At 43.4% G+C, this 15,250-nt stretch overlaps 1 protein-coding gene across 1 annotated transcript in view; it reads right to left on the reverse strand.

The window, feature by feature from the left end:
• Window positions 1–15,250, reverse strand: part of kcnh2b (potassium voltage-gated channel, subfamily H (eag-related), member 2b) — a gene marked incomplete at both ends in the record, with an annotated part of 583,908 nt that overhangs the window by 227,041 nt on the left and 341,617 nt on the right. The window contains 4 exons of the mRNA XM_083632013.1: window positions 872–1,083; window positions 1,226–1,524; window positions 3,738–3,942; window positions 5,724–5,876. Coding sequence (XP_083488139.1) covers window positions 872–1,083; window positions 1,226–1,524; window positions 3,738–3,942; window positions 5,724–5,876 — 869 coding nt within the window. The remainder of the gene's footprint in view (window positions 1–871; window positions 1,084–1,225; window positions 1,525–3,737; window positions 3,943–5,723; window positions 5,877–15,250) is intronic.

The raw sequence follows: 15,250 nt of genomic DNA on the forward strand, positions 1-15,250 counted from the left end.
AAGCGCATGGGTCAGAGCAATTGTGCACCGATTATGTACTGTAAGAGAGAAGTGCTGGGAAAATAAATTACACACGCATATATATATATATATATATATATATATATATATGGGATATATAGGGATATATAGGGATGTGATTCAGTAGTGTGAAGGTGATGTGAGCTGGTCCTCGATGAAAAGATGAATTTTCAGCTGGGGAGGGAAGATAGGAAGTGACTCTGCTGTAATAACTGGGAAGTGGGAGAACAGCGACTGGTGAGAGGATAAGCAGATGAAGGGGCTAGATCGCAGCACGTCCCATACCACCTCCCTCTGTGTCTCCCTAAGTCAATTAGCCACCATTCCTATGCCGCCATGTGAACCCTCAGCCATCGTCTCATCACAGCTTCAATCAATCTCCTTCTCATTCAATGAAGCTGCTGCTACGGGCCTTATCGCCTGGGGAGCACAAGTCGGCTTACAGCGAACAGAGTAGCTGGCAGGTGCTAAGTGAATTACATGAGTCATATCCGCCTCAGAGCACGCACACATACATGGATATACATACACACACATCAATGATGTACTGCATCCCCTACTGCCAATCTATGAGCTCAGACAGGGTCAAGCAATTCAATTCAATTATAATACTGTTTGTTGTAGAATAAATTCAAGTATTCGAAGAAGTTGATCCGCACGCACGCACGCACGCACGCACGCACACACACACACACACACACACACACACACACACACACACACACACACACACACACACACACACACACACACACACACACACACACACACACACACACACAAGCAAAAAATACCCTCACAAACACAGCCTGTAGCATGCACACGTATCAGACTTGAACTCCCACCCTACCTGCGTGACTTTCTCGGTGACGTTGTGCGTGCGGTCGATGAGCTTGCAGGGGGCGATGATGTCCATCTCCCCGGCGGGCAGTGCGATGAGCGGGTCGGGCTTGAAGTCCACAAAGTTGAGGGTGATCTGAGGGATCTTGGAGATGGTGCGGTAGCGCATGAGGTCCGAGTCCGACGTGGAGTTCAGTATGTTGGACTTGTTGTTCATCGCGCCTGCAAAGACACACAGACAAGGAAGACAGCGTTTAGTTCAGTTTGGGACCCTTGTACTTTGTTGACTTACCCCTCTCTGATTATGACAAAAATAAAAAGGTGTCATTGCCCTTCAAATTCCTCTTTCCCTCCTCTCTCTCACCGGTGCTGCTGCTGGTCGGCCGGACGCTCCCTCTCCGGTTCTTTCGGTCCCAGTCGGGCCTCATGGCCTCGATCTCATCCACGGAGGAGGCACGTCGCATGCTGTGGAAGCTCTCCCGCGAGCGGCTGTGTGTCAGGGAGCAGTTGGAGGGCGAGGCGTCCGGGTTGAGGCAGAGACGATGTGGCACCACGCAGGGCGACGACTGGGTGAGGGGCTGAGGAGGGGGACCGGGAGGCTCTGTGCTCAGTAAGGTGCGCTGGTCCTCCTGGCCGTCTTCCGGCCAACTCTGTAGAGCCGACCTAGGCAACAGAGGAATACCTAATGAACTTTATTTATGTTGCATATTTGGGCAGCAGAGCGGCCAGGTTGAAGATCTGTGTCGGCAAGCATCCGCCCTGCTTAAGTGCCCTTGAGCAAGACACTGAATCCCTACCACCTCTGGAACTTGTAATGACTGGGAGTGAACGAGGCTGGGAGTGAAAAAGTGTGACATCTTAAAATACTGTAGTGAATTGTACTGTAGTTTGTGTTACGGTTTTAGGCCGTAATTGTAGTATTGTATTCCTTGTGCATTTCTGTAACTGTGTGGAGTGAGACCTCACTTCTGTAGGAGGATCTTTGCTCCTTGTGTGTGGAGAGTGATGTTAACTTTTGGGCCTTAACTTAAGACAACTGTGAAGCTGTGCTTGGTAGCTCTGTCATAGCCACATTGTGTCTGTGGGTTTAGACAACTCGGAAGCTTGGGGCTTGGTAGCTCTGTCTTAGCCACATTGTGTCTCTGTGTCTGTGGGTTTAGACAACTGGGAAGCTGGGGTAGCTTGGTAGCTCTGTCTTAGCCACATTGCAGTAAGTATATTTATTCTATTTATATTGTTATCTGTTTGGTACATATTGTCCTGTGTTGTGATGCTGGACTCAACTTGCTGTATTAGCTGCTGTTACAAATGCCTGCCATAGCCATGGTTTTGGGCGTACTCCTCAGGCTTTAAAGGGCCCATATTTTGCTAATATAATGTATTATTTTATTGTTGGCCTCCAGTAGAGTAACTTATTGCATCATTCATAGTTTAAAAAACTCATTGTTTATCTTGTACTGGCTCTCACTGCCCCTTCAGTTCACCCTCTGTCTGAAACGCTCTGTTTTAGGTCCTGTCCCTTTAAGAACCCCCACCCTCCGAAATACTCCAGGCGGGCAGCGGGGTGAAAGTTTGTTTGCGCAAACCTCTGCCCAGACAGAGGACCCGGACCCCACGTTGAGAACCACTGCAAATCACAATCGTGCAGAGAGGGAGAGGGAGACGCTGTGTTTGGCTGGAGCAAACACAGCGTCCTCACAGCCTTTGAGATTTACTCTCAAAGGCGAGGAGTGACGATTTTTTTGGTGTGCCGTTTTCCTCAAGGCAGCCTGACGCTGATTTCCCCCCTCTAAACAGAGCTCGATTTAAGTTGTTATTTCGGTCTTTTTAAAAATTATTTTTTCATTTTGTAGTAGTAATGGTGCATATTTATCGATATAAGCAGTGTTTTTATTCCAACATGAACCAATAGTATGTTTAATACTAGATTGAAATGAGGCCAGAATGCAGAAATCCCTTGTGATTACACTGTTGCAGCAGTCTACTGGAATGTCAGAACAGGGGAGGGGCAGGGCGCGCGTGCGCGGCGGGCCCGGACTACGTACAGAGCAGTTAACTGACGTCACTAGAACTATGCTCTCGCACAAATCCATGTGCTCTCGTCTACGAGAGTTCATGGGGGGGAGGGGGGGTTCATGGGGGTAACATTAAAACACTTTCACCTATTTATTTGAAGCTTAGCCCATGTTTAATATGACCATCCAAGATTGTAACAACATATATATGATACAAAATTAAGAAATGCATAATATGGCCCCTTTAAGTTAGCTTGTTCTGTTAGCATGTGAGAGTAGAGAGTCCAATGTCCCTGTTTGCCTCTTTTGATGTGTGAAAATAAAATCACACGTACCTTTTCATTGTTGTCAGTGTCTAAGTTTATGTTGTGGTCAAAACCCCTAGACCGGGTCATAACACTTGTTAAAGGACAAGTGCACTCATAACAAAAATGGTTGTATGGAGTAACCACAAAATGATTGTTTAGGCTTGTACCTTAGCTTAACAGTCTTTGGTGCTATTAAGGCAATTTCTCTACAGCAGCATGCTCAATGGTTCTACATAGAAGCTTTTGGGTGCTGAAAAAACACTTTAGAATGCATGAAATGCTCCAAATCATCCACATTAAAATAAATGCACGAATCACACTGGCGAATTTGTGAGTTATTTTTTATTTTAACAAATGAGAGGGTTCCTTAATCAGTCATCAGCTCCATGTAGAAACACTACGTGAACCAAAGAACCCTTGAAGAATCCTCCTTTTTATGTATAGCTGTATAACTGTTTCATGTCCATTCTGTTTTCACGTGCATCGAGGAATCGCCCATCTCTCTTTGGCCTAAATGTGCCCTTCCTTGTCAACAGTAGTCGGTGGAGCCTACCTGCTTCCACAGACTTTTGTCTGGTGGTCTGTCGGGGGTAGGGGCAGGAACTCGCCCAGGGCCAGCGTCTCGTGGCTGGACTGGTCGGGGTGCAGCGGCAGGGCGGTGGGGATGCGTGAGCCTGCCTCGGCGTCGTCCAGAGAACCCTTGCTGTTGGACAGGGAGCGCAGCAGGGGAAGGCGCAGCTTGAATCCTCGTGGACGACCTGGAAGAGAGGAAGGGGATGGATGGAGAGAGAGAGAGAAAAGAAAAGGCTCAGTAATGTGACTACGTCTTGGTGGAATTCCTATGTCAACCTTTTCAAGGAGGGAGAGAGACACCGGCAGAGTGAAAGTGAGAGAGATAAATATATAGAGATAGATAAGGAAAGAGGTATTGAAGATCAAGTGAGAAGAGAGGGAGATTTGAATTGAATCACGCTGAGGTGAATAGACCTGAAAGACTGAAAAACAATCTACGGGAATCTGGGACGAATCGACTGTATAATTCACGTTGCCCTCAGGAAACTCCCACTCCAGTAATCAGTGTTAAGATCAAATTATCTCATAATGTGAAATTACACGTTTAACCCCATTAATGAGGTCAAGTTTTTATTCCTGTTTGTTCAGTAGTTTGTCTGCATGTCTACAGGATGTCTCAAAACATTCTGAACAGATTTCGATGAAGTTTAGTCGACAGATAGACATTTAATTAGATTTTGTTGGTGATCTGGATCTTGGAGTTCCACCATTAGATGATTATCAATTCTTAGCCACTACCCTAGGCAAGATGCCTAGTGCCGGTCAAGTTGAAGAAATAAGAAGCATTTTGCCAAACCTGATTCAACACAAATACCTAGGTTGATGATACATGTATAAAAGAATTATGCAAAATATTAGGAGCACAAAATAAAATGAACAATGATCCAGGTGATTTAAGGTGACAGATGTGATCTCTCATATAGAGCCTGATGGCTGCTGCCAGACAGCTGTTGTATTCTCCTGCCCAGGATATACTTGTGCTGATGATGCTCTGAGCTTCTCATTTAACTGATCTAATGCTTTGTTCTCCCTGGCCAGGTTTTAGCCATGCTACGCCAAAGCATCTGCTCTGTCTTTACAAACTTTCTCCAACACTGCTGGACTGCCATGCAACTGGCTTGCCAGTTGTGGCAAACAGCTACAACAAAATGGGCCAACAGCTACAACGAAATGGGCCAACGTCTTTTCAGTGATGAGATCGACACCACAGGCCAGGTCCCAGAACAAAATGACTTAGGGTGTATTTGAATTGAGTGAAGGTGCACGAGTAGCGACAGTGCAGGCTGACAACAGCAATGAAAAGTAGTGTAGGTGTTACAGGTCCTGATGAACAGATGAGGTCAAGTTTTGAAAAATGGTCTCATGAAATGGCTACAAGGCGACTAACATCACACATGAATCCAGTTGGGCTCATTGAATCCACAAGAGTCTCAGCTTTCGAGTCATACCCAAGTTATGCAATTCCAAGACTGTTTAGGGACCCCAGTATCTAGAAATATTCAAATAGAATAGGTGAAAATAACACATTTATACTGCGTGGGGGAAAAAACTGCATGGGATTAGCATAAAGTGGGCATGTCTGTAAAGGGGGGACTCGTGGGTACCCATAGAACCCATTCTCATTCAGATATCTTGAGGTGAGTGGTCAAGAGACCCCTTTGAAAATGGCTATGCCAGTTTTCCCCTCACCAAAATGTTGCCTAACTAAAGTTTCCCTTCCCAACAAGATAGAATGACAGACTTGGTACCAATGGATGCCTTAGGTCTTCTAGTTTCATACGATACCAGGATCTTCACTCGAGCTTTAAAACTATCATGTGCTATAGCCTCTTAAATACAGTAATATCTGCCTATTATTCAAATTTCAACTGAGGGTGCAAAATATTAAACTGAGGGTGCAATACATGCTCTTGCACCCCCGTAGAACCAGCGACACCAAGCCGAGGTTAGTCAGTAGCTACAGTACCGGTGATGAGCCAGTTGGGCAGGCGGTGGTTGAGCTCCTGGTTGTCTCGCAGTCTGTTGTCTGACATGACCTCGAAGTTGAGGATGAACATAATCACCACGCCATCTTCGTTCTTCACTGGCACCACATCCACCAGACAGGTAAAGCACTGGCCTGTGGAGGGCAGAGACAGAGAGAGAGACACAGAGAGAGACACAGAGAGAGAGAGAGAGAGAGAGAGAGAGAGAGAGAGAGAGAGAGAGGGGTGGACAGTCAGAACGGTTGTATTTGGTAGAGGCTTTTATCTGAGCCATCTTACAGTATCATGAGTAGAGATATTTCTAGTATGGGTGACCCCAGTGGGAACTAAAACCTTTAACTCTGAGCGCCATGCTGCAGGACCTCAGGTCATTTGCCATGCTGTGTACACAACACAATAAGCTCTATTCATTTATCATGTTATTAGGCCAGTTTGGGCTGTGTGCTCCATCTGGGCCCTTCTTGAACTAACTTCTTTCTCTCTCTAATAAAAAAAACTAAAACAAAAAAAATACTAACTATTCCTTCAGATGTTGTAGTTGTCATAGACTGTGTTGCATAGTTGATTGCTCTATTGCTGCCAAAAATGTGTTATTGTAAGTCGCTTTGGATAAAAGCGTCTGCCAAATGACGTAATGTAATGTAATGTGATCTTGAGGTGGGCCACTACAAAAAAAGCTATGCACTGTATGGGAAATACTGGAAGCTACAGCAGCAGAACATTAAAAACTTCATCTTCGTCAAAAATAGACTTTTTATTTGTATCAATATAAAAGTCATCCGAGTGTGTTATTTCTTTCATGACTGTGTCAGGTTAGCAAATGTATCTATGGTGGGTGTGTCTTGTTGTGAGCCCCGCCCTATCCAAATCTGTAAGGGGAAAGTAGGGATACAGCGATATATCGCGCGTACATCGGTATCAGCTGATATGCCTTGTTGACTGCCATCGACCTATCGGCAAATTAGATGACATTCCCCGATGGCAGTGGGCGATGTTTATCTCTCACGTTAAAGAAGGTTATATTAAAGGTTGTTTCATAAATTAGTATGATTTAATTCAAATATAGTGTGATGAAGGACTGAAAGACTTTAAAAGAGTTCAGTTATTGGTGATAATGAAGATTCCGCTTTACCGCGCCGTTGTGACGAAAAGAGAGCTGAGCCAGAAGGCAAAGCTCTCGATCTACAGGTCGATCTTCATTCCTTCCTACCCTCACCTGGTAGAAAGAAAAAAATCATGGATACAAGCGGCCGGAATGGGTTTTCTCAGAAGGGTGGCTGGCATCTCTTAGGGATAAGGTGAGAAGCTCAGTCATCTGTGTGAGGGACTCGGAGTAGAACCGTTGCTCCTTTGCGTAGAAAGGAGCCAGTTGAGGTGGTTCGGGCATCTGGTAAGGATGCCACCTGGTCGCCTCTCTAGGGAGGTGTTCCAGGCACATCCAGCTGGGAGGAGACCACGGGGCAGACCAAGGGCTAGGTGAATTATATCTCCACACTGGCCTGGGAACGCCTCGGAATCCCCCAGACAGAGCTGGCTAATGTAGCCAGGGAAAGGGACGTTTGGGGGCCCCTGATGGAACTGCTACTTCCACGACCTGACACCGGATAAGTGATTGACGATGGATAGATGGATGGATGAATTTGATTGTTTCCCTGTCACAAAAGGGGGAATAAATAACAACAAAAACTACTTTTTTTTATCGGCCCAGAATTTCACAATCGGTGCATTCCTAGACCCTATAGGGGGAAAAATGCCACGTGCATTATGAGCATACGCACTGATTGAGTAATCACACACACTCATTGAGTAATCACACATACATTATACACACCCTGCAACCATACTTATAAGTAATCACAGGGACACACTTGAATGCACACACACAATTTTTCATTCTCTCTGTATGAAAGGTGCATCCGTGTTTAATCAGCTCACACATGAGCTCTCACGCGTGGACGGATTCTTGCACTAATCTGCCACACGGGCGCTAAAACAGCTAAGTAAGCATGAAATTAGACGACACATGACCGTAAGCGGCTGTTAGACTTCCACGCTGCCTAATAGGCCCGGATATACCAGCTGGATGGGAAGCTGCAGCTCCGGCTTCGTCACTGGGGATTTGAACCGTCAACCAGGATGGGAGTGGGCGTCAAACACAAGGACACACACAACTACTTTTTAATTAGACCCAAATGTGTGTTTTGTTGTTGTTTTGCGCATTTAACAACTAAAACTTTCAAAACTACACAGGAATGCACAATGACAGAATCAAGGCTACGACTGAGACACAATCTAAGAATATCTAAAAGTGGAAGAGGATTACATGGCTATAGTCTTAATTCAACATGGATTATCTGGATGCATTTTAAATGAATCCTTGGAAGATTCACTGACCTTATGGCCTTAAAGATTATGACCCTACTCTTTGCATCCGTTTTGAAAAATGTGTGTTATATTGAATGCTGACATCCCCATCAAATCTTTTCGAGTGCTGCGCCTTTGTTCAGCAATGGCCACTACCTCCACATTTAAAATAAAACTACAAACTGGTCTAAACTGGTTGCAGTGAGTAAAAACACACCAAAAAAAGAAAAAAGAAAAAAAAACTCAATCAAAAAGAAACTGGAGGATACAGATGTCAAACTGCAACACATCTGTTAAAACGTCCTGCAATTTCTCTCTCAAATATCATATATAAACTTTGTCTCTAGCCTGTTTCCTCTAGGCCTCTGGACAGTGTCTACATGTACCAGCGTGTCCCTATGTCCTCCATGGCTCCTTCCATGACTCTGCCTCCCTTTGTTTTTCTCCATTGATGAGTGTATTGTGGCAACCTTTGCATATTTGTGGAACTTTCTTGTGATTTACAGCCATTATCTATTATCTATTGTTTTTGGTGAAGAACCTTATTTTCAGCTGATTGACAGTGACCTGACTTTGTCTGGCTCACATGCAATCAGCTGAAAGCTGATTGATTGATGGCACCTGAGCAACATGATGTACCTGCCTGTCTATTTAACCTGTCCTTGTCAGACCTGTATGTTAGTAGCACTGATGATAGTCCTCGACTGAAACGTTTGCTGCCTTTTAATCCACTTTTTCTTTTGTTGCACTGTTTTGTCCTGCACTATGTAAAATAAAGTAAGTCTTTTTTGCTTGATCTCAGCCTCTGGACCTCCTCTGTGGCTTTTTTAGCCCTGTTACATCTGGTGTGCGGGTACTCTCTTTGACCTCTCTCAAATATCAGACATGTATTCAAAATGACAGCAAGCACTTTGTCTTTAAAGAGGAAATCCCAAAGACCTCTGATGCATCCTTCACACTTCATCACATCCTGTATACAGTGACATTTGCAATGTAAAAAAAATAATTCTAGAGTTTAAAAAGAGATTAAAGAATTAAGGTCACATGCAGTTTGGATCGGATTTGGAGAATTCCAACATGCTACGTAATGTGTGGTCAGCAAACAGATTATGCTTCTAGAAATCTTGTGCTAAGGGTGATCCCTATAATTTAATTACAATACAATTAGTAATTTAGTGTCTGTTGTCCCTCCCCTCTCTTACCTGGTCAGTGATGGTCAGGGACTGGCACCGGAGGCAGGCAGAGCAGTGTGTATGGAGCAGTGTTGACCCAGTAGGCTGTACACACCAATGTACAGTGTGCCTACTGCCTGCCTGCCTCACTCACCCACCCGCCTGTCAGTTATCTCACATCATCACTGGAGAGTGGCCAGAAATCTGATTGGACAATGGCATAATCCCAAAGCAGGGGGTGGGGGATAATATATATATACTAGAAGCATATATATATACAGTACTGTATATATATACTTTATGTGTGTGTGTGTATATATATATATATACTTTATGTATGTATATATATACTGTATGTATATATATATATATATATACAGTATATATATATATATATATACATACATACATACATACATACACACATATATATATATATATATATATATATATATATACTGTAGGTAAGGGTTAATGCCCGACGAGGTGTACATTCTCACTTTTTAAGGGACGACGCTGAAGCGAGAACCGGGCCGAGGCACAGCCGAGGACCGGTTGCTTCAGCAAAGTCCCTTAAAAAGTGAGAATGTACACCTCGAAGGGCATTAACCCGCTTATACCATGGTCACTTGCCAACAAAACAAGACCAGTCATTTGTATTTCCATGTGTAATAAATAAAGCAATCTAAATGTAAAATCTAAATGGCTGTTTAAATGGCTGTTATTCATAAGTCAAAGTCAAAGTCTTCCGCGAAATAAAATAGTCCCTCCCACCTTCCTGGCAACAGGGAACCAGGCAGTGCCTCCGTTTTAAAGCCGACACAAACGTTAACTTTATCACAGGAATGCGGGTTTAACAATGTTTTGCGTTCTACATTAAATGAAGACATTACCGTTTGCCGTTTGGGCGCTGGCTTTATTTTGTATGTTACATACGTATTGGCCAAGTATATTAACATTTACGGGCGAAGAGATTTCAGGAAGTGAAAGCAGTCAGGGCGACCAGAGCGGTTTGGTCGGAGAGTTGCGTCAGCGGAGGTCGAAAATGATTAACCATGTAGCCAAATGACTAGCCAGGAAGGGGGCTTGCGCTACGTTTGGATGCATAAATAAAGCTGTTGACAGTTGATTTGTTTATTTAGACGGGACAGTGCAAAATGAATGGACACAAAGAACATAATCAGAGTGTAAAAATTGCCGGATTTAGCACGAGACTCGAGCACGATCGAGGCTCGAACACGTTGCACATGGCACGAGGCTAATTTCCATCCGTAGTCCCCAAAACAAACAGGACATACGTGGACATACCTACATACAATACAATACACACAAACAATACATACATACATAGATATGCAGCCGGCAGTAATGGCTTCTAAATATACTCAGATTTGCAACATGAAACATGAAACATTATTACTGTTTTGAACGAGTAACAAGGCACACTTCAATATTATACAGGTACAATCCATTTGTTGAAAAAAGTACAGGGATTACAGTCCGAAACTACTCCAATACTGACGGCTGGGTTAGAAAAGAATAAAAAAACGGGGGGTGGGGTTTAGGGGAGGGGGGCGGGAGGGGGGGGGGTTTGGGGGAGTGCGTGCGTGACCATGTGTGTTGGCCTATGAGTCCTTAGGGTCCATGAGTGTGTGTGTGTGTAGGTCTGAGCCCCCTCCGGCTGAACACAGCGTTGCTGTGGAGATGGCCTCGGTCTATTCAGTCCAAAGTTCAGGCGTCAGATGTCAGGGCGGGGGGGGGTGGCTGGGGGGAGGGGTGGTGCGCAGTTGCAGACGAAATATCAGGGGAGAATTGCTGCGTCCTTGGCAGGTCGGAGGAGGCCAGATTAGAATGGAGATGTTTTGGTTGCCTGAATTCCTTTCAGGTCACACAGACCAAAAAGTCAACAACAGGTGTCAAGTCTCTGGATCCCAACTTAGTTCATTTCTTATGCAGATCAGTGGAAATTTCCATGATATAATCCTGATATAATCCATTTTTCACAGTTCAAATTCACTGACCGCCCATCTCAATTTTCATGACGTCACAGCCTAGGGTCAATCGCTGTTGTCTTCCCGTGCCCCGCGGCGAAAAATCCGTCTGGGCAGAGGGTGGGGGTTCCCCGGACCTCGCATTCCTCAAAGTTTAGTTGATTTGCGTTGAGAGACCAGCTTAATAAATCCAGTAAATCCATATTTGTCATTTTGAATAGACGAATGCAAGTTTGCTCCGGCTAGGGTGGTGTTGCAGGCAGAGGGAAAGGTGCAGGAGAGGAGGGGTGGAGAGAGCGAACAGAAAAGCGTCTGTCTCCCTCAAGTGCTGAAGCGAAATGCTGATAATATGACCCTTTCAAAGTACATCACAAAGGGTCAATTTTGCTGTAACTTGATAGCCCTGCTTAATCCAGGACCTTACTTCTTGTAACTTTTGTGAGGTAAAAAACTGGTCCATTGGAGTGAATGGAGATGTCGGAACTCTCCATTATATGGCTCTGATCGCTCTGCTCGCAATGAAGATTCTGTCAGGAGGGAAATCTCCGAAACAAAAATCTAAATTGTAAATAAGAGTTATTTTTGATAAACTGAGCACACAGGGGTGATTTAAATACTTTGACCGACTCATTTTTTTTCTCAACTTACAAAAGTGCCATATTAACCCTTAACGGTGGTATAGAGCTCAAACAGCTCTCTTGATACCACTGTTGAAACTATGGTGCATTGATATGAATGGTGAACAGACCATTTGAATTAACTACTTTACTAGGTGTACATTATCACTTTTTAATGTACACCCTGCAGCCAATCAGAATCGAGTATTCACCCAGACCATGGTAGAAATATATATATATATATATATATATTGTATATAAAACACAGGGAAAACTAAAGGATTACACCATCTGGCCACGTCGATCCGTGGCTGCACGTGTGTAGTTAACGCCTGGTCTCATGTTCATTCATAGGCTCCATAGTGCTCATTCATGCCTGCATCAACCACAGCTGGGACATAGCAGCCATTTTCATCACTGAAGATGTTTTGCTTTTTGCAGCATCACACTCCTTCAGAAAGCTCTTCAGACACCTGCCCAACCTGTGGTCTTGTCCATGTCTGGACTTCAGCTTTCATAGCACAGGTGACTGACAATGACAGGAAGGAAAATTACAAAACAATATGGTCAGGTGTGGAGAAATATCACCCCAAATGTTTACAACTGAGTTAAGTAAATTGACTTTGATATCTCTATAATCACCAATGTGATCAAGAATACAAAAATGGGATCACATTCATGTGTATACAGTAGTAAGATTGCAGGAAAAACTCAAACCAAGGTACTGTAAGAACCACAGTTATCAGGACACAGTTCGTTTCGGGGGGAAACACCGGTGACCAGTTGTTCCTTGAAAACATATTTGAGTGTGGGGGGGGGGGGGGGGGGGGATGCAGATCTTGAAATAACAGTTAATAATACCTGTATGATGCTAATAATGCGACTGAAAGTACTATCTGGCAATTAGAATAAGTATTTGAGTGGATTCTTAGTTTTTACCACATAATGAGTCATCTGTGAGAGATTAGGCTACATTTCCAAAATAATCCTTACAGTACGAAGGGTATTATTTATTTTTACCAGGACAGACACAGGCCCAATCTACCTGTTGTGTTGTATAATACCGTAGTATTTATTTAACACTATTTCCATTCTTGCTGCTGGTTTGCATAATATACAGTACATGGGGTTGAGATGACCTTGCTCAGTGGCACTTTGGCATTACTAACTAACTGTCAGTCCCAGAGATTGAACCATCAACCCTTTAAATACTAGGAGGCTGACCAGTATAAACGCAGAGAGCTGTGAATGTTTCTGTTGAGGCACAGGACATGTTGATGTGTTTTGTGGACGACAGATGTGAATCATAATCCTGGCCCCCGGAGGCACCTCTGACACACACACACACACACACACACACACACACACACACACACACACACACACACACACACACAAACATGAGCGCACACGTCACAAAAAGATGCAAACATACACATGTTCTTATGCACACACACACACACACACACACACACACACACACACACACACACACACACACACACACACACACACACACACACACACACACACACACACACACACACACACACAGGATTAAATGCCAACAAAAGAGGATTTAACTTCAATTCATTATGGGGGTTTTTACCCACCCCAAATGACTAATACATAAAAGGTGGTATTGTCAATTCTTCTTATAAATCTGGAATGTGCCATGCATACGGGCCACCGACACCTGCAGGGCAGCCAGGTCCAGGGGTGGGGGGTTACCGTATGAGTGAATTTGTGTATGTATTTTGTATTTTCTATGTTTTTGTTAATGTTTTGTGGTTATTGTTTTTCTTGTATGTTAACATTTTTTAAATAAAAATAAAAATGATCACACAAAAATAAATCTGGATTGTGTACACCAGCTCTTATGTGCTTGCTTTTGTGTGTGTTTGTGTGTACTACATGCAAGTGTGTTGAAATTATACTGTAGGCCTATACATACATACAGTATATCATCATGTACATGGATCATGCCTGTACTGTATGGAACAAATGCACATTTGCATACACGAGTGTAGCCTATTTCTCTTTGTTTATCTGAGTGTGTGTGTGTGTGTGTGTGTGTGTGTGTGTGTGTGTGTGTGTGTGTGTATGCGTGTGTGCATGTGTGTGTGTGTGTGTGTGTGTGTGTGTGTGTGTGTGCATGTGCGTGCGCATGTGTTCGTGTGTGTGTCCTGAATTTGGCAGAGTGGGAAAATGAAGGATTAAGCCTACATATTTTTGGTACATCCAGACCTATTTGTTGTGACCTCTCTCTACCTACGAAATGAATAGAGCTCTGAGGTTAGCAGGCCAAACGCCATTTCATCTTAATGTCTATACTATAGGCTGGACTGATTCCAATTCAACGTATAGCCTACCATCCGAGCGCAGCGCAAGGTTGAGTCAGTTTTCTTCAAGTCAACATAGTTGCAGTACACAAAGCTGAAACTCACTTGCCAAACTAAGGACGACACTGACTTTTGGGGAGTTTGTCACATTGGTCACTTACCCAAAATGACAAGAGGATTAGCACCAGAATCTTCTCTGTGTATCCGTAGGCAATTAGCATGATAGTAAAAGTAAGAAAGTGAGAAGGATGTTTAGTTTATGATTGGTGAAACAGATATCAAATTAAAGAAAAATAATATTCACTAATCAGTAGCAGAAGATCTCTCTTCCTGTGAGACTTGGAGCATAACTTGTTCTGTTTACACTGGAAGTGAGCAAAGACATGTGGATTTATATCCTTTTTGATGTGTTGTTTTTGACAACTAAACAACACTTTAATTTGTGAGTAGCTACCCACTACAGCACTTTTTTTGCTTACTATTATTGGACTATTTTTTTTTTACTTTCAGTTGTATAGTATTTACTGAAAGCTGTCAGGACATGTATTTTCAAGCAGGAAGCTCATTTCTACCATATTTACCATGTGTTATGAGTGCAACATGAGCACAGCATGGGGATTTCCCTGTCCCGACCCATCCACACCTCCTAGTGGACTACAATTGTAGTACACACTGGCTGGCAGGCCACTTAGCAAACAACAGCAAAGTAAGTAACACCAGAACAGATTGTAATCCCAGCTCACTGCTTTCTGTGTGGGACAGTTGTTCACTTGTTCACAAGACTGATTGAATTATCAGCCATCATGAACTCATTTTAAGTTGGAATATTTAAGTAAGTGTGTATCTTGATGACATGAGCTCATCTTTCCTAAATATTTTCTTTTTCAAATAGAAAGTCACTAAGCATATGATTATTATTTTATTTTTTAGAATCACTAATCAATGACTGCTGCATGAGAAAGCTTTGGAAAATAAATGAAGTTATGTGGCAATGAGTGCTTCAGCAGACCAGCCACACATCA

Source organism: Poromitra crassiceps (assembly GCF_964638095.1).
Source record: "Poromitra crassiceps genome assembly, chromosome: 2".
Classification (NCBI taxonomy): Eukaryota; Metazoa; Chordata; class Actinopteri; order Beryciformes; family Melamphaidae; genus Poromitra; species Poromitra crassiceps.